Consider the following 19,525-nt stretch of genomic DNA (forward strand, 5'->3'; position numbering starts at 1 on the left):
TTATTTGTTGCAAATAGAGTAGTCCAGACTAAAACTACATTTTTGGCAATATATTCCGAAATGTAACAGACACATTGGAAAACCAGCATGATGATGGAGTGAGCAAATGTAGTGCAAGAGACTGAGCAAGCCCTAACCCCTAACGCATTACAGATGAAGAAGAAAAGGAAGAATAACAAGGAGAAGAAGAAGAAGGAGAAGAAAAACAAGAACAAGCTAAGTAATGAAATGAAATGGTTATTTCAAAATAAAAGAACAGCCTATCCAGGAAGATGACTTCCCTTAAAAATTTACAGGACAATTCGATAGGCAGATTTACAAGAGTCATAAGTGAGGAATTATTCAGCAAAAATCCAAAAATTTGAATAGAACGATATACGAATATGATAACACATGCACAACATACAGAGTCGTATTTCGCAAAATATAAGTTGCTGTGGTGGTATACGTTCTTCTCATATTCGTCATCAAAGTGGAAATGCGGAGTTTAAATTAAACGATTAAAATAAAGTGGATAGTATCATGTTGTATGTACCGTTTCATGTTGTATGTACAGTTTTTTCAATTTAGACCTCGAAAGTTTGTACCTATGTTGATCCTACTTCCTTTCGTTTTATTTATTAATTTTATACTGAAGTGACAAAAGTTGTGGGATAGCAGTACGCACATCTACAGATGGCGGTAGTATAGCGTACACATGGTATGAAAGAGCAGAGATTTGGCGGAATTGTCATTTGTATTCAGGTGATACATGCGAATAGGTTTATGGCCCCACTACGGGAAGTAACAGACTTTGAAAGTAGATTGACAGTTGGAGCTAGCCGCATGGGACATCCCATTTGGAAATCGTTAGAAAATTCAATATTTCGAGGTACACAGTGTCAGATCGTGCCGAGAATACCAAATTTCAGGCATTATCTGTCACCACGGACAATACAGTGGCCAACGGCATTCACATAACGACCGAGAACAGCGACGTTTGTGTAGAGTTGTCGGTGCTAAGAGACAAGCAACAATGCGTGAAATAACAGCCAAAATCCATGTGGGACGTACGACGAACGTGTCCGTTAGGATCGTGTGGCGTTAATGAGCTATGTCAACAGACGGCCGACGCGAGTGCCTTTGCTAAAAGCACGACATCGCCTGCAGCGCCTCTCCTGGGCTGTTGACCATATCGGTTGGACGCTGGACGACTGGAAAACCGTGGCCTGGTCGGATGAGTCCCGATTTCAGTTGGTAGAAGCTTATTGTAGGTTTCGACTGTGGCACAGAACTCACAGAATCATGGACCTAAGCTGATAGCAAGGTAATGTGCAAGCTGGAAATGGTTCCATAATAGTGTGGGCTGTGTTTACATTGGATGGACTGGGTCACTTGTTGGTAATGGTTATGTTCGGCTACTTGGAGAGAATTTGCAGCCATTCATGGACTCGATGTTCCCAACCAACGATTGAATTTTTGCGGATGACAATCCGCCATGCCACTGGGCCACAATTGTTCCCGACTGGTTTGAAGAACTTTCTGGGCAATTCGCGCGAATGATTTGGGCACCGAGATCGCCCGAAAAGGGGACTATGTAACATTTATGGTGTAGTGGACTGGCCAGACAGCCAATCCACTATGACCGGTAGCCGAAAGGCACGCGTTAAGCTCACGCAGGCTGGCGTGAGGTCTGGAATAGGACAATGTCTTGAGACTAGCAAAAAAGGTACGTAGCTTCTGGAATACTTAACTTTAATCCATAATTGGTGAACATCGCTCTTGACGGTACATGCATCACAAGATAAATAGCAAATGATAAAGGCGCCTTGCTAGGTCGTAGCAAATGACGTAGCTGAAGGCTATGCTAACTATCGTCTCGGCAAATGAGAGCGTAATTTGTCAGTGAACCATCGCTAGCAAAGTCGGCTGTACAGCGAGTGCTAGGACGTCTCTCTAGACCTGCCGTGTGGCGGCGCTCGGACTGCAATCACTGATAGTGGCGACACGCGGGTCCGACGTATACTAGCGGACCGCGGCCGATTTAAAGGCTACCACCTAGCAAGTGTGGTGTCTGGCGGTGACACCACATATGGGAGCTCAGTTCATGCACAAAATCCTGCACCGACAACACTTTCGCAATTATAGACGGCCATAGAGGTAGCACGGTTCAGTAATTCTGGAGTGTATTAAATGGGTTCGCAATTGTAATTAAGGACAACCATCAGCTGTAGAATGGAATTACGATAGTGAAAATTTTTGCCGGGCAGGGTCATGAACCCCGATTGCCCACTCATCGCGCGCCCGCATCTCGTGGTCGTGCGGTAGCGTTCTCGCTTCCCACGCCCGGGTTCCCGGGTTCGATTCCCGGCGGGGTCAGGGATTTTCTCTGCCTCGTGATGGCTGGGTGTTGTGTGCTGTCCTTAGGTTAGTTAGGTTTAAGTATTTCTAAGTTCTAGGGGACTGATGACCATAGATGTTAAGTCCCATAGTGCTCAGAGCCATTTGAACCGAGCCACTCATCGCGAGCGGTCGCCTTACCATTTGGCTATCCGTGCACGACTCACGGTCACACGCAAACGTCCACATGTCGTCAACCATGCGTCTGCGACCTGTACTTGTATATCCATGATGTATATTCCCGTACAGGTCAGACGTTGTACTTGAAAGTCGCTTGCCGGTATTTCTGAAGTGGACTTTCAACGACTTGTTGAGTCCATGTCACGCCGGATAAAAGGAGGTCCGACACGGAATTAGGAAGTTCAAAAAATGGTTCAAATGGCTCTGAGCACTATGCGACTTAACTTCTGAGGTCATCAGTCGCCTAGAACTTAGAACTAATTAAACCTAACTAACCTAAGGGCATCACACACATCCATGCCCGAGGCAGGATTCGAACCTGCGACCGTAGCCGTCACGCGGTTCCAGACTGAAGCGCCTTTAACCGCACGGCCACACCGGCCGGCTAATTAGGAAGTATCGCATGTCTTTTGTCATTTTAGTATCTTCTTTAGAACAAGAATCTTCGTCAAATTATCCTGTGAACTTTTAAGCAGCTTTGTTAAACGTGCATTTGTGCTCTTATATTTGTGTCACAACACCATTGTTAACGGTTAACATTATCATATTTTTCCTCAATCGTTTTTTAAGTAACAAACCCTCTTAGTGAGTAGATTACACATATGTCAACCAACAGTAGGATTGAAAATCCCCTTGTTATTGTCATATTACTACTTCAGTTTATGTTTTGTACTACGCGCCATTTACCTTTTAATTCGATAAACAGCTGTTAGATGCCAACGGAAGAAAATTAATAATAATATAAATAATAATAGTAATACTCATACTAACAATAAAATAATAATAGTAATAATAATAATGATAACTAACGGAGTGGAAGAGCCCTTCTCGGCAAAATTTTGATATTGGGTTTCTGCAGTGTCGGCACTTCGAAAACTATCCAGCATGTCGGCATGTTGACCACGTGAAGTGTGCATACTGTTTCATTCCGCTGCGTAAGTTTATCGAATGTGTCCCGCAAGTTCAGGAAAATTGGATCAACTTGGGCGCCTATGTTTACGACTCTCTTGATTTCAAATATGAACGGTGAAAGCTTTGATTCACGTTATTGATGTGCCCCGATTCACGTTAAGTTGTACGGAGTAAAGTTCCGTTCTCCAAAAGAGCTATAATAAGCAAGCAGTAAAGTGTTCCATAACTCCTCAACAGCTTGACCCATGTTTTCTCAAATACCGTATAACATACAGGATGATGATTATCGAAATACATGAAAAAACGTAAGTTAGTTACAAATTACGGAGTGCGCATACTTCATTCAACATGTAAACGTGTATACAGGTATTTGGATTTACGTTATGACATGTTCGATATGCCTGCCACCATTGGCGGTGATGTGGCGTAGACGAATAGCGAAATTCTGCACGACCCGTTTAAGTGTCGGAACATCGGTGCTGTCGATGACCTCCTGAATAGCTGTTTTCAGCTGAGCGAAGGTTTTGGTGTTATTGATGTACATCTTGTCTTTAAATATAGCCGCACAAAAGGCAGTCGCATGCGTTCAGATCCGGAGAATATGGCGGCAAATCGAGGCCCAAGCCAGTGTCCTCTGCGTACCACAGATTCAGAATGGGGTCTGCAAAGTGATGCTCCAGAACATGAAGCACTCCCCTGCTTCGATGATGTCGAGCTCCGTCTTGGCATGAACCACATCTTGTCGAAATCACGGTTACTTTGGATAACGGGGATGAAATCATCTTCTAAAGCCTTCACGTACCGTTCGGTAGACACCGTACCATCAAGGAATACCGCACCGATTATCCCGTGACTGAACACTGCACACCACACAGTCACCGGTTGAGGGCGAAGAGACTTGTCGATCGCGAAATGCGGATTCTCAGGCCCCCAAATGCGCCAGTTTTGCTTATCGACGAACCCACCCAAATGAAAGTGGAAATCATTGCTAAACCAAACCGTACTAATTTCCATCATGCAGTTCGCGGCTCTTGGTCTAGTGGCTAGCGTTGCTGCTTCTGGATCACGGGGTACTGGGTTCGATTGACGACCAGGTTAGGGATTTTCTCTGCCTGGGGACTGGGTGCTTGTGTTGTCCTCATGAGCCGGCCGAAGTGGCCGTGCGGTTAAAGGCGCTCCAGTCTGGAACCGCAAGACCGCTACGGTCGCAGGTTCGAATCCTGCCTCCGGCATGGATGTTTGTGATGTCCTTAGGTTAGTTAGGTTTAACTAGTTCTAAGTTCTAGGGGACTAATGACCTCAGCAGTTGAGTCCCATAGTGCTCAGAGCCATTTTGTTCTCATCATTTCATTATCATCATCATCATCATTCGTGACAGTGGCTCGATTGGATTGTGTAAAAATTGGACTGTGTAAAAATTGTGACTTTGTACGGGCGCTGATGACCGTGCAGTTGAGCGTCCCACAAACCAAACATCATCATCATCATGGCTGGCGGCCGACCGTGCCATTTGAACACCCTAACGAAAACCAATCAGAGGTTATGACGATTTTGTTTCATATAGTTTATTAATGGTCTCCCTGCACATCTGTTACGGTGTGTGGTCCGAGGTCCGCAGCTCGTGGTCGTGCGGTGGCGTTCTCGCTTCCCGCGCCCGGGTTAGATTCCCGGCGGGGTCAGGGATTTTCTCTGCCTCGTGATGACTGGGCGTTGTGTGGTGTCCTTAGGTTAGTTAGGTTTAAGTAGTTCTAAGTTCTAGGGGACTGATGACCATGGATGTTAAGTCCCATAGTGCTCAGAGCCATTTGAACCATTTTTGTGGTCCGAGCGAAGACGAGTGTAAGACTGCAGCACCATCTTCGGATCGCGTTGCGGTCATAACGCACTCGAGTAAATAAGCGATCATATGGCAAGCACCCTAGACACACACACACACACACACACACACACACACACACGCACACACACAGACTGCCACAAGTGGGCCACCGCATCCTCTGCCCTGAGTCATCACGCCACAACGCTTTACTCCAACGCTCCATAGCCCACTAGCAGCGTTGTATACATACGTCTTTACGGCGTCGAACTTTTCGTTATATTGTGGTTTTAGAGGTCCACCATCACGAGGAACGTATTTACACAACGTATGTCTTCCCCATGCGTGCGAGCTACAGAATAACGGCTGTGTTGTATTCTCAGTGGAATGGGCGCTTTTGTACAGTTTGTGGTACTAACTTTTCCGACTTCCTTTTCTGAGTGAGGATAGAGACTAACATTTGTGAAACTTAGTGGTGCAACATGGAATGGTAGAGTACACAATAACGAGTAGCAACAATGGAATTTTATTCTGCCAGCCATTACTCAGTTATCGCAGCTCAAGGAAGGCATCGCGCTACGTTTAGTGGACGCGCATGTCCTTCTCGCAAGCCGATTCTGCGATACATTGAACCTTATATCAACAGTGGCAGAGTAATTAGTGCTAAAAATGGGGGTAGGCATGGATCGGTACGCACTGAAGATGACGTTGAAAAGATGAGAAGTACGATCCCAGCCAGCTCCGAGGAATCTGCAAGAAGGTTGTCACAAGATATTGGAGTCAACAGAAATATAGGGCTCAACATCCTGAGGAATGGTCTGATTTCCTTCTAAATTTCAGGTACTCCGCAAGCTGAAACCAACTGATTTATGCAGCAAGATGGGAATAACGAAGTCGTTCAGAATTTTGGAGAGAGGCTCACAATGAATGATGAAGCTCACCTCAATTTATGTGGTTACTCGAATAAAGAGAATGTGAGGTTATCGGCTGGACAAAACCCGTGTGAGAGTTACGAACGCCTTTTACACAGTATCAACATCAGGGGCAACAGACACTTACTTTTTCTTTTTTTAAAAAAAAAAAAACAAAAAGAAAATGGTGAATCTGGAACTCTTAGTGGCGATAATTACAGTCGCACAAGGTTTCAGAGAAGAAAATTATTGCAACACTTATTTTCCAGTCATGTCGACGTCTGGTGACACTGAATAGCCTCTCCATTCCCCAGGCATAGTTACTCCACACTTCCTTCATGGGCTTATTTAAAGTATAAAGTCCATGACAATAAATGACAGAGGATGTTGGACCAGCCATAAGTGATGAAATTAATTGATATCAAATTTAACGCTTGCAAAATATATGAAGGTAGTGTTAGTTCGTAGTCAGGAATGCGCACGATTCAGCGGATGATGTCTAAGGTCTGTAATTTTCAAAGAAATAGGCAACGTTTGCCGTTCTCCTGTATTTTTCATGTATCGTACTACGTATCACATCAGTTTAGTAACTGAAAATTAGCACAAATAAAGTACACTACATATAAATCTGGTCATTAATTAATTGTCACACTGTATTTTCCGAGTATTTTAATATGAGAGACTAGCGCCTTCCAGTGGTTCCTTGAAGATGAATTACATTTCATTTGATCTCTTTCCCCCATTCATCTTTTTATCTCATTTCAGACGTATCTTGCTTGGAAATTAACTTCTTCAGTTGTCGTACATCTAGCCTCAACCTCTGGCAGATAGTGGGACTACAGCTAATCGACATATGAGAAGTAGTGATAACACCGCCAGCCTTGTGCCTGTATGTATTCATTTGAATGCGACTGGCTACGGTTGGCCACTCCACCGTCATCAAGACCCTCTAGCAGCAAACAGTGGTACTACAACCAACTGTATACTATGAAATAACAGCGGGAAAAGTGGCTTTCACAGAACTGCTCATGCGTGATGTGAGCAATACAACCCCTCAGCTGACTACTATCAGGAAGTGCTTTTTATACAGCTTTCATGGCAGTGTTCACATTTGGTTGTAGGATCACTATTTGCCAATAGAAGGACCGATGACAGCTGACTGGACTACTGAAAACGATCGCACACATACATGAATACATACATGGACACGGCTGACGGTGTTACCACTACTTCTTATACAGGGTGTTAGGTGTACAAGTTATATAAGGAAGTGCTTTTTTATACAACTTTCATGGCAGTGTTCACATTTGGTTATAGGATCACTATTTTCCAACAGAGGGACCGATGACAGCTGACTGGACTACTGAAACCTATCGCACTTAAATGAATACATAAATGGACACGGCTGACGGTGTTCCCACTACTTCTTATACAGGGTGTTAGGTGTACAGGTTAAGGTATTGCTACAGTTGTTGCCTTTATAAGTACTCACTTGAGGGAGTTAGTCTTTGTTTTCTCTGCATCTATCAGTTTTATCGCAAACTCATCACATAATTTACTACCAAATGTTTTCCGCACTGTCATAACTGTACCACGAAGCGGACTATGCATGTCAGTATGGACAATCCGTTTTGCGTCCACACGTTCAAGTTTCACTACTACCTTGTTGTCTGGGGGCAAATTAACGTTAATGGATGGCTAGTGCCAAGCGTACTTGGAAGTACTAACCAACCTAAAAACGTATTACTCGTAATAGTTATAATGTTTAGTCTGCAAATGAAATAAGTACTGGAGTAATGCAGTTCAGTACACTGCTGTCAGTCATCAATAGAAATATCTGCGTTTATACACTCAACACCACATATAAACCGGTTCCGTACTTTGTGGTATCTGCTGTAGACAACACTAATAGCTACTTTACACTTCGCTCCTCAAGCTATCACTCAGTACTGCTTACGTCTGTCTTGTGTTACAAACAAATTACTTTTTTAAAGTAGTGGGATCCTATGCACGCACTCTCTAGACCATCCAGACATCAAGGTAGTGTGATATTTGGTTTCACCACATGTACTGACAGGCACAGGAAAACAACAAACATCACAGTTTATGAAGAGTCCTTCAGTATATCTGGAAATAATTTATGTTGATCAAGAACAAGAGTGGACCAAGTAGTGAATCTTGTGAGGTACCATATTTAATATATCACCACATAGAGTTTTTTTTATTGTTGTGGTGTTTCTAGATTTCCGGAAAGCTTTTGACACCGTTCCTCACAAGCGACTTCTAATCAAGCTGCGGGCCTATGGGGTATCGTCTCAATTGTGCGACTGGATTCGTGATTTCCTGTCAGGAAGGTTGCAGTTCGTAGTAATAGACGGCAAATCATCGAGTAAAACTGAAGTGATATCAGGTGTTCTCCAGGGAAGCGTCCTGGGACCTCTGCTGTCCCTGATCCATATAAATGACCTGGGTGACAATCTGACCAGTTCTCTTAGGTTGTTCGCAGATGATGCTGTAAATTACCGTCTAGTAAGGTCATCCGAAGGCCAGTATCAGTTTCAAAGAGATTTAGAAAAGATTTCCGTATGGTGTGGCAGGTGGCAGTTGACGCTAAATAACGAAAAGTGTGAGGTGATCCACATGAGTTCCAAAAGAAATCCATTGGAATTCGATTACTAGATAAATAGTACAATTCCCAAGGCTGACAATTCAACTGAGTACCTGGGCGTTAAAATTACGAACAACTTCAGTTGGAAAGACCACATAGATAATATTGTGGGTAAGGCGAGCCAAAGGTTGCGTTTCATTGGCAGGACACTTAGAAGATGCAACAAGTCCACTAAAGAGACAGCTTACACTGCACTCGTTCGTCCTCTGTCAGAATATTGCTGCGCGGTGTGGGATCCTTACCAGGTGGGATTGACGGAGGACATCGAAAGGGTGCAAGAAAGGGCAGCTCGTTTTGTATTATCACGTAATAGGGGAGAGAGTGTGGCAGGTATGATACGCGAGTTGGGATGGAAGTCATTAAACCAAAGACATTTTTCGTCGCGGCGAGATCTATTTACGAAATTTCAGTCACCAACTTTCTCTTCCGAATGCGAAAGTATTTTGTTGAGCCCAAGCTACATAGGTAGGAATGATCATCAAAATAAAATAAGAGAAATCAGAGCTCGAACAGAAAGGTTTAGGTGTTCGTTTTTCCCGCGCGCTGTTCGGGAGTGGAATGGTAGAGAGATAGTATGATTGTGGTTCGATGAACCCTCTGCCAAGCACTTAAATGTGAACTGCAGAGTAATCATGTAGATGTAGATGTAGATGTAGATTTGTTGATTTGGCGCCCTGTTTCCATTTCTTTGTCTGCTAATGACATGCCTTAAACGTTGTAAAATTTAGTTTTACCTTTGAACAGGATGTCGACGACAAGGTCGTTAGGGACAGAGCACATTCACAAGCGGGGTAAGGATAGTGACCTTGAGCCGTTCGCGGCCCGTTATGGCATCTCGTTTCTCATTCGGCTTACTGACGTCTTTAAGTTTCTGGCTTGCCTGCCCGTGTGTGGCAGCAGCAGCGCTTATTAATACGAGTGCTGTGGTACTATCTTTCGAGCTACCGCTAGTGTTTCCGGGTCGCGTTGTCTGGAGCAGGGAGTTGGGACAGAGCAGCAGAGAGGTCCAAACAGCCAGTACTCGCCCGACCGCTGGCGACACGCATGCACTCTCCGACGGAAGCATGTGGTCGCGAAAGTGCACGACCACGTCAAGGACCGGATTCAGAGAGTTTTAGTTGAGTGGACCGTGATATTAGTGTAGTGCAATTTTCACCTGTGTGTGTGTGTGTGTGTGTCCGCCCGTCGAAGTGCCCCTATGGCAATAAGTTGTCAGTCGACGATTTATACTGGGATCTTTCCGGTGCCGGATTTGAGTGGGGACGACCGTTGTTTGGTCGTTCGGTCGGTCGTCGCAGCGGACGACGTGCATTTGGTCTTCCGACCGCTTCTGGCTTCTCTGTGTTTGTACCGACTTCCAATTTGTCCGTGTTGTGTCACAGTGACTGGTTTTAGTAGTGTGAGTTGTCGGTGGAATTGTTTTCCTGGATCTGTGTGTATCGTTTGTTTTGAATGAGCAGTTATTTTAATGCTGTTTGCGTACTGGATTTGGTGAGGAGTTGCGAACGGACATCAGTTCGGTTGGGGCACAGCAGCGAGCAGGTCCGTGCAGCGCGGGGGCAAGCCGGGACCGCTGGCGGCTTGCTGCCACCGGCGGATCGAGGAGGGGTAGCTGCGAGAGCGACAACTTCGTTGCACACCGAACCCTGGACGTTTGAGTGAAGAGTTAACTGCTAATGCAACCTCGACTGTTCTGAGATCTCGCCTTTGGTCGGCCGGCTGTTGCACCCAGGGCCGCTGAGCCTGGCGGCAACGAGTGAAGTGCTTTGAGGCGGGAAATATTGCAGCCGTATTTCTCTATGTGTTATTCATCATCGAATTTAGTGTTATTCTCATTAGTGAAGTGCAACCAGCGGTATTTCCTGCCTTGTGGCCGCTAACGCCCCAGTTACCTGCCCTGGAGTTCAGCGTTCTTTTCCGGCGGTGTACCTTTCCTCATCGTGTTGATGCTGTCCGACACTGTGTGTAGTTCGACAGCCTCTTGTATTGTACGTCTACCTTGGTTCTAGTGTTTCCTTCGGCCTTGGTGTTTTCTGAAGACATATGCTGTCTGTCTCTTCGCCCTTGCCAAAAAATATTCCATCGTTGTACCGGTGATTGGACGTTAGGCGCATGGTTAGTCGGTCGGTCGGCGCCTAAGCTGCCCTTAGTTTGAGTTGCCATCCTGTTACGTGAGTACAACTCTTGGCTGCCTGTCTAACCTTACCTTACGTTTGAGTTACCTTTTGAGGCCGACCCTTGGAACACTTGCTAAGAACCACTTGTCCTGATTCCTTAGATTGTGATGTTTGTTTTGAGGATATTTGAAATTTTCTAATTATTGTTGATGTGGCCTTCAGCCGAGCAATAATTTCACTTCTTTCGTGATAAGGTCTTCAGCCGTGTTACAGTAAGTTTTTTTAAGCAAACTTGTTTCAAAGCCAAGGTATTTACTTTAAAGGTGCTATCTGTAATTGTTTTCCTGACTTCTAATTCAGGCCTTCAGCCTTTTGTTGTTTGTGGTATTGTTGGTGGCGTTTGGCCCCAAAATTGTGGAATTGTTTTATTTTCCCTGTGAAGAGGCTTTCAGCTGTCATACAGTCAACTGTATTTTCTTTAAAGAGATTGTTTTAAAATTTTAAGTTCTTTAAATGAAGTTTACGTATTCCTTGCGCAATCGAGAGTAACTGATTACGGCCCCGTCCATAATCGTAACCTTATCCTGCCCCATCCTGAGAACCCAGCTCTCAGACCTTTTCATGGAAACCGTCCTGTCATGAGCCTTACGAAATCAAAGGTAACAGGACTGCAAAAACCAAGCTACATATTGCCTTGTGTGAACAACGTTGATTCGCAAGACGATTTAAGGCCCACATATATGGACTGATTCAGCTGTCCCTACTTATGGGTTTTATGCAATCTACAACAACTTCAAGATTTTTGTATATGCAAACTATTAGTCCTACAGGAGAAACGAACAAGACATTTTTCTAGAAAATTTAATGTAGTTGAATTTTGTACTGGGATATGTTTTCGATAGAGGCCGTAGCTTTGGAATTAGTCAATGGAAATGTACAAAAGTGATCTTTAAACATGTTTTTCTGGAATATCTCGAAAACGGTGGTCTCCAGCGAGATGTATCCGGGTAAAATATTCATCTACAGAAAATTTCCTACAAAAAGGTCCTGTTAATTCTTTTTCTGTAGGACTAATAGTTTGCGCAGAGCGAACGACAGATAATGAAAATTTTGTACATGTTTTCTGTTTTTAAGGCTTTGCAGGTTGCATGAAACGGTTCGGTAGGGACATGTGAATCAGTCCGTATGTGGCGTGTCAACAGTTTTACAAAAGGCATATCTGACGTTATATTCAATAAAAGAACGCTTTCTCTCCATTAGAAGGATTACATAATATGTACAAAATCTTTCCCGAATAACTTTAAGTCATTGGGCAATGTAATATGCACACACATTTAAGAGGTTGCTTGGTATTCAAAACAGATGCAGTCTACTGGGCGATCGATGTGTAACACCATGATTGTTGTCCTATAGAAGAGAGTACACCACTCCTTTACCACCGTGTTTACATAACAATGAATTTTTGTGGCTCTCGAGTCCAGGTTAGTCATGCTCACGAAAGAAATTGCCTATATTTACAGCTGTGTGATTGTAGAGATATGTGCTAGATAGACATATCTATCGACAGGCGTCTAGCCATCCTCTGCCACTAACAAAGAAATGGTTCAAATGGCTCTGAGCACTATGCGACTTAACTTCTGAGGTCATCAGTCGCCTAGAACTTAGAACTAATTAAACCTAACTAACCTAAGGACATCACACACATCCATGCCCGCGGCAGGATTCGAACCTGCGACCGTAGCGGTCGCTCGGTTCCAGACTGTAGCGCCTAGAACCGCACGGCCACTCCGGCCGGCCTGCCACTAACAGCCAAATCGATAAATTGACATGCAGGCCCTATTTAAATACGGATGAAGGCCAGGTAAAAAGAAAATGCACCTTCCGGCTTCCAGCGATGAATCCACAGTTGAAGGAACGGAGTCACCTAAAATTATTTCGCTTTATTTACCTTTTTCAATTCCTAGCAGACACTACACAATTGGCCTTTAAAATTGCAATAGCAGAAACTATAGCAGATGATGAAACTTGTTTATTATGCATGTACAGAATATTACGCAGAACAAATGATTAAGTAAGTAGGGAGTTAAATTTAGCACACACAGCTGCCAAATCTAGAAGTAACAATGTCTCTAAGCTGGGTGGGCATAAGTCGACCGCAGCCTCGATGGCAGGTATAGATACGTCACTGCATGCTGCTCCAACTTCGTGCCAAGGCCTATCTATCTTAGTAGTTGACGTCTGGTGGAGTACAGTGTCCCAGCAATGTGCGACCAGATGTTTTCAGCCCTTGAGAGTTCTGGACAAAGTGTTGGCAAGGGCAACAGTGGAAGAGGTTCAGTGTAGAGTTAAGTCAGGATAGCAAGGGAAACATGTGGTCTTGTGTTATTTAGTTGAATGAGTGTGCCGTTGGGCGTAGAACTGCCAATGTGCCTCCCTCTTCTCGTGCATCACACGAAGCTGCAGGAGTGGCTGATGTGATGATACTCCGTAGTGCTCCACTCACCAATGCACTGTCTGATGGGAAGCCCATTTCCTCACTAAGGGAATATGACGTAGCTGTGTGATATTGCACCGTCGGACGAACGATGTGGCTGTCGTCTCTGGCGCTAGTCATGTGAGGTCATGGAGATATCGCATGGTGTTGCATATTGCCGTTCTGGAGCCGCCTGTCACATTCGCTTGGCAGTTGTGGCATCCCAACCAAGGCGCACAATAAATAGCAGAACCATAAAGTGTAGTCTCAACAGGGTACGGTCCTGACACTGTCGAATTGTGACACATAGTTGTATATGTTTTGCTTTCTTACAAGGAGAGTAGCATGATCTTCTTACAAGAAGTCAACACTCAAATTTGAAAAATGGTTCAAATGGCTCTGAGCCATATCTATGGTCATCAGTCCCCTCGAACTTAGAACTACTTAAACCTAACTAACCTAAGGACATCACACAACACCCAGTCATCACGAGGCAGAGAAAATCCCTGACCCCGCCGGGAATCGAACTCGGGAATCCGGGAGCGGGAAGCGAGAACGCTACCGCACGACCACGAGCTGCGGACACTCAAATTTGTATCTCAATGAGAAATCAGGTGCGTATTCTTCAATCATGTGCAGAGTTTGACGGCTTAACTCATACCTAATTTGTTCTGTTGCGCTGGAAAGCTGATTGTTAGCGTATGTAAGCCTTTAGCGCTCTCCAAGCGAATTTGACGTTTGTTAATAAAGAAATTAAATTTCCTGTCTCAGTACACGATCATTGTGAATGTTTTGTGAATAAAATCGCCTGGATCGCTAAATAAATTTCGTTCTTTATTTCTCTAAAGACTCAAGTTAGTTGACTTCGAGATTAGGCATGGGTTTCCGCATTGACACTGAACCTTGTTTTGCGGGTGGGTGGAAATTTTCTCCGTTCGTGGACTGGGTGTTGTATTGTCCTTACACTCGTATCGTCGCACCTGGCAAGAAAATAGCCTTCAATACCGTGTCGTGTCGCATTTACACTACTGAGGTGGCTCAATGGGCACGATTCGAAAGCCAGTAAATCGAAAGAAAAAAAAACCTTGTTTCGCATGCTTTTTGGTATCTAATAGTGTCAGTAGCCGAAACGGCGGAAATTTATTGAGCGATCCATATGGTTTAACTCTCTTAACATTTGACGTCTATAGCATGTCGCTACATTCTGTTGTAACTTTAATGACCAGTGCGATAGCTTGCGGCTCTAAACGCTTCTGGTAGCGAACAGACTTGTTTGTCAAATTTGCTGGTCCATATCCATGAGTTTTTAACAATCATGGAGACGTAGCAACAAGGTCTGTCTATGCTGTCTCACTTTCGAAGCAGAAGTCGCACTGCCACAAATAATTTTGACGGTAGCTGGAACACCTGCCAATGCAGAAAAAACATTTCTTGCATTGACTTAAACAATGAATATAAAGAAGAAGAAAAGATAGTGGACCACAAAATGATAGAAAATGATACACATACACACATCAAAATAACACAATATCGGACAATCAGAGAGATTCGATTTTTTTTATTTCGTTGCACTGCCGCTTCTATGTTGTGCGTAGAATATTGATTTTCTTCTTAACACACCGCCATTTGACTGTATTGTTGCTTATTTAATTACGACCCAGGTTTCCGGTTTTTATGCCATTTTGAAGTGATTGAGTTTGTATCATTAACATATACTGCAAAACATCAAGCTTAAAATTGGCTATAAATTAAGAAAAATAATCGCTCCCCGCGAAATGCCAGATGTAAAATCATCATCTTATAAAACGATCAGTAAATAATACATCTACATCAACATCTACATGATTACTCTGCAATTCACATTTAAGTGCTTGGCAGAGGGTTCATCGAACCACAATCATACTATCTCTCTACCATTCCACTCCCGAACAGCGCGCGGGAAAAACGAATACCTAAACTTTTCTGTTCGAGCTCTGATTTCTCTTATTTTATTTTGATGATCATTCCTACCTATGTAGGTTGGGCTCAACAAAACATTTTCGCATTCGGAAGAGAAAGTTGGTGACAGAAATTTAAAAAGGATCTTGCCGCGACGAAAAACGTCTTTGCTTTAATGACTTCCATCCCAACTCGCATACAAAACGAGCTGCCCTTTTTTGCACCCTATTGATGTCCTCCGTCAATCCCACCTGGTAAGGATCCCACACCGTGCAGCAATATTCTAAGCTGTCTCTTTAGTAGACCTGTTGCATCTTCTAAGTGTCCTGCCAATGAAACGCAACCTTTGGCTCGCCTTCCCCACAATATTATCTATGTGGTCTTTCCAACTGAAGTTGTTCGTAATTTTAACACCAAGGTACTTCGTTGGATTGACAGCCTTGAGAATTGTACTGTTTATTGAGTAATCGAATTCCAACGGATTTCTTTTGGAACTCATGTGGATCACCTCACACTTTTTGTTATTTAGCATCAACTGCCACCTGCCACACCATACAGCAATCTTTTCTAAATCGCTTTGCAACTGATACTGGTCTCCGGATGACCTTACTAGACGGTAAGGCTTCTAGTGACACTTTATCCGCTTTTTTAAATAAAATTATTTTGCGTTTCTTTCTGGTGGATTTGGAAGAAACGGTATTGAGCCTAGCTACAACGACCTTGTGATCACTAATCCCTGTATCAGTCATGATGCTCTCTGTCAGCTATGGGTTGTTTGTGGCTAAGAGGTCAAGTGTGTTTTCGCAACCATTTACAATTCGCGTGGGTTCGTGGACTAACTGCTCGAAATAATTTTCGGAGAAAGCATTTAGGACAATCTCGGAAGATGTTTTCTGCCTACCACCGGTTTTGAACAAGTATTTTTGCCAACATATCGAGGGAAGGTTGAAGTCCCCACCAGCTATAACCGTATGAGTGGGGTATTTATTTGTTACAAGACTCAAATTCTCCCAGAAGGAAGCATTGCAAATGATTGACTGCATGATGGTAAAAGAATACAATGGAAGATAAATGGGTAGATTTGAGAAATTGAGTAGTGAAGCCAAGAGAGGATCAAACAGGTTGGTTGATTTAAGGGGGTGGGAGGGAAGGGGGGGGGGAGAAGGGACCAAACTGCTTGGTCACCAGTCCAATCAGACAGGCAAAAAGCCAAGGCCCACCAGAAATTCTTGGGCAACACACTAAATACTGACTTTAACCGCTGAAAACAGAATAAACAAAAATGCAGCAAATGTAACCGGCATAATGCAATATGGATGTCTAAGAAATGAAATCAAAATACGATGCAAAATGGGGAAGCGAGAATGGCTAAAGAAGAAATGCAAGATTGTAGAAACACACGACTATAGAAGTATGGATGTTGCCAGAGGAAGATTTAAGAAAACATTGAAGAAAAGAGAGACGTGTGCGACAGATGGGAGCACAGATGGAAAGTCAGTTCTAAAGCTAAGAAGGAAGGCCGAAAAGTGGAAGGAATATGCAGGGAATTTATAAGAGGGAATCAAATTTGAAGGCAGTACGATAGAAAGAGACGAGGAAGCAGATGAAAATGAGATGGGATACATATGGAAATGAAAGAAAAATTTGACAGAGCACTAACCTTTAAATGGTACAAGGAGTCTGGAGTAGACATTCCCTCAGAATTACCAATTACCCAATGCTTTAATATTTATTTTTAACAAGTGTAATGCATAATCACCTTTTATTTAACTTTTTTTGGTTAAATTTCACAAATGGTAATCATAAATCAAAAGGAAAACAATACACATCATATTTAATAAAAACAGATTTACTTTGGTATATAAAAGATGAACACATGTTCCCACTATTATGTACTGATCTTTTTACAAGATGATGATTTTACATCTACCATTTCGTGGGGAGCAAGTATTTTTCTTAATTTATGGCGAAACTTGATGTTCTGAAATGTATGTTAATGACATAGACTCAATCAATTGAAAATGGCATAAAGGGTGGAACATGGCCCATAGTTAAATAACAAAATAGTTAAATGGCGGTGTGTTTATTCAAAAATTATAGTATGATTGTTGCTTGCAACATCAGAAACTGTGTAAAGTGTTTGTGGAAAAGACGCAAGACCTATAGCACCTTGGTAATTGTCAGTGCTCTGGTTTTTATCCATATACTCCTCTACTGGCAGTTTCCACAATTGTGAAACTCCACGACACAGTTAACAAAAAAGAAAAAAAAAAACTTATCTACGCAAAACACGCGCAATGTAACATCGACGCATAGAACGTAAGAAACCTTGTCAGCGCTGCCGTCAACCAACTTTCTTTTTCTGAGACACGTCAAACACAGGCCATTTAGGCAAAGACGTCAAACAGAGTGGCGCACAGCAAAATGTTTGACAAACTAGTGAAGTATGACACATAGGTGACCGTTTACATGCATCGACAACGCGTATGTACGACAAAAACGTCAAACAAAGCGACGGTCCGCCAAATAATTTGATAGATTAATGAGGATCGGCTAATGAATCGTTTACAAGTGTTTGAACTATTTATGTTTGACAAACACATTAAGTAAAGCAGTTTGTCAAACTGATGATGTTAGGTGTTTTCCGATCGTCTACATTGTTTTGGCAGTGTATGTTCGACAAACACATCAAACAAAGACGCGCAACTACATGATTTGACAAACTAGTGAAGATTCTCACATAGTTTGATCGCGTACAGGGGTTTATACGTTATATGTTTGGCAAACACGTGAAACTGAACATAAAACCGACCAATGACGTGACAAAGTAGTGAAGTTTGACGGATTGTTTCATCGCATACTGGGTTTCCGCAGTGTATGTCCGACAGATACGTCAAAGAAAGACGCGCAGCCAAATAATTTGACACTTTAGTGATGTTTACCGGATACTTTGATCGTTTACATCGACGGCTTAACAATGACAAAGGAGCATGTCTGGCGGCGTGGAAGCGGAAGAGAAAGGCCGGCTGGAACACGGAGGCGCGCGCGAGCCGTTAGGCGGCGTCGGCGGCAGCAGCCTTGCCGATTCGGAGCGGAAATGTCAGCCGCGTGCCGGCCTCGCAGCCACGAAGCGCAGCGTCGCGAGTTACACGCGGGAACGATGTACGACCGCTGCTGCTGCACTACAGCGATCGCGTCTCAGCGGCGGCCTCGGGGGTGGGCGGTCCCCCTCTAACAGTGTAGCGAAGCCCCAGGGAGTGTCCGGCTGCTGTCGGACAGGAGAGGAGCCACAGCGGAGGCCTCTGGGTGCAGGCTACTACTCACCGTGACGCCCGTGGACAGCGGCCATCGCCAGCGCCTGCCGCTGCGCCCTTTGCGCGACATCCCGCAGACCGGCGTGCAGACTCTGGCGGCTAAGCGCGGCCAACTGGAGCGCCGTGGCTCGGCGTTCTGCACAGTGCGCGCCCGCCGTGACGCGATACGCCAGCCGCCACGTCACGCCGCGTCACAGCCGGGCCGGGCCGGGCGTGGGCACCGCCGCCGCCGCCCGCTCCGGCGACTCTCGCGTCGTGGGAGGAGGCGAGCGCCGGCCACTGACACCGGCCAGCCGGCTGCAGCCAGCCACACGGAACGAGTGTCGAGTACTTCCACCTCGACACCGACACATTTTTACTCGGCAATTTTCTGTTGATATCACTCACTCCTGCACTTCATAGCACAGTGGCTCCCAGACTGGGTGTAATAATCTCCTCGGGACAAAATGAAGCTCTCTCAGGGTAAAAAAATAAAATAGAAATAAATAATTTCAAGTTATCGCGGTGTACTGAATAATCCATATAATTTCGGGTATGCAGCCGCGCAAATAAATTCCTTCCTCTGATACTTCGTCCGCGTATTTTTTTTTTTTTTTTCTTTATTGTATTTCAATTCCCCATCGGGGCGGGCTGGCAGCAGCATATGCGCTGCTCTTCAGCCGAAAGACGTAGAACAAAACAATAGAAGACATTTAAAAACAGCAAAGGAGAGAAGAAGGCGAACATAGATATAAAAAGGGAGAACATCATGGAAGGCAATAGACAAAGAAAAAAACGGGGTGACTGTAAAATGGAGATAAAAAACTGTTTAAAAGTA

The 19,525-nt window shown here is 44.1% G+C and overlaps 1 protein-coding gene across 1 annotated transcript in view; it reads right to left on the reverse strand.

The window, feature by feature from the left end:
- The window catches only part of LOC124605356 (proton-coupled amino acid transporter-like protein pathetic), a 431,929-nt gene extending 413,103 nt beyond the window's left edge, over positions 1 to 18,826 (reverse strand). The window contains exon 1 of the mRNA XM_047136981.1: positions 18,719 to 18,826. Coding sequence (XP_046992937.1) covers positions 18,719 to 18,778 — 60 coding nt within the window. The 5' untranslated portion in view covers positions 18,779 to 18,826. The remainder of the gene's footprint in view (positions 1 to 18,718) is intronic.
- Between the last annotated feature and the right edge of the window lie 699 nt (positions 18,827 to 19,525).

Source organism: Schistocerca americana, chromosome 3 (assembly GCF_021461395.2).
Source record: "Schistocerca americana isolate TAMUIC-IGC-003095 chromosome 3, iqSchAmer2.1, whole genome shotgun sequence".
In the NCBI taxonomy this organism is placed as follows: domain Eukaryota; kingdom Metazoa; phylum Arthropoda; class Insecta; order Orthoptera; family Acrididae; genus Schistocerca; species Schistocerca americana.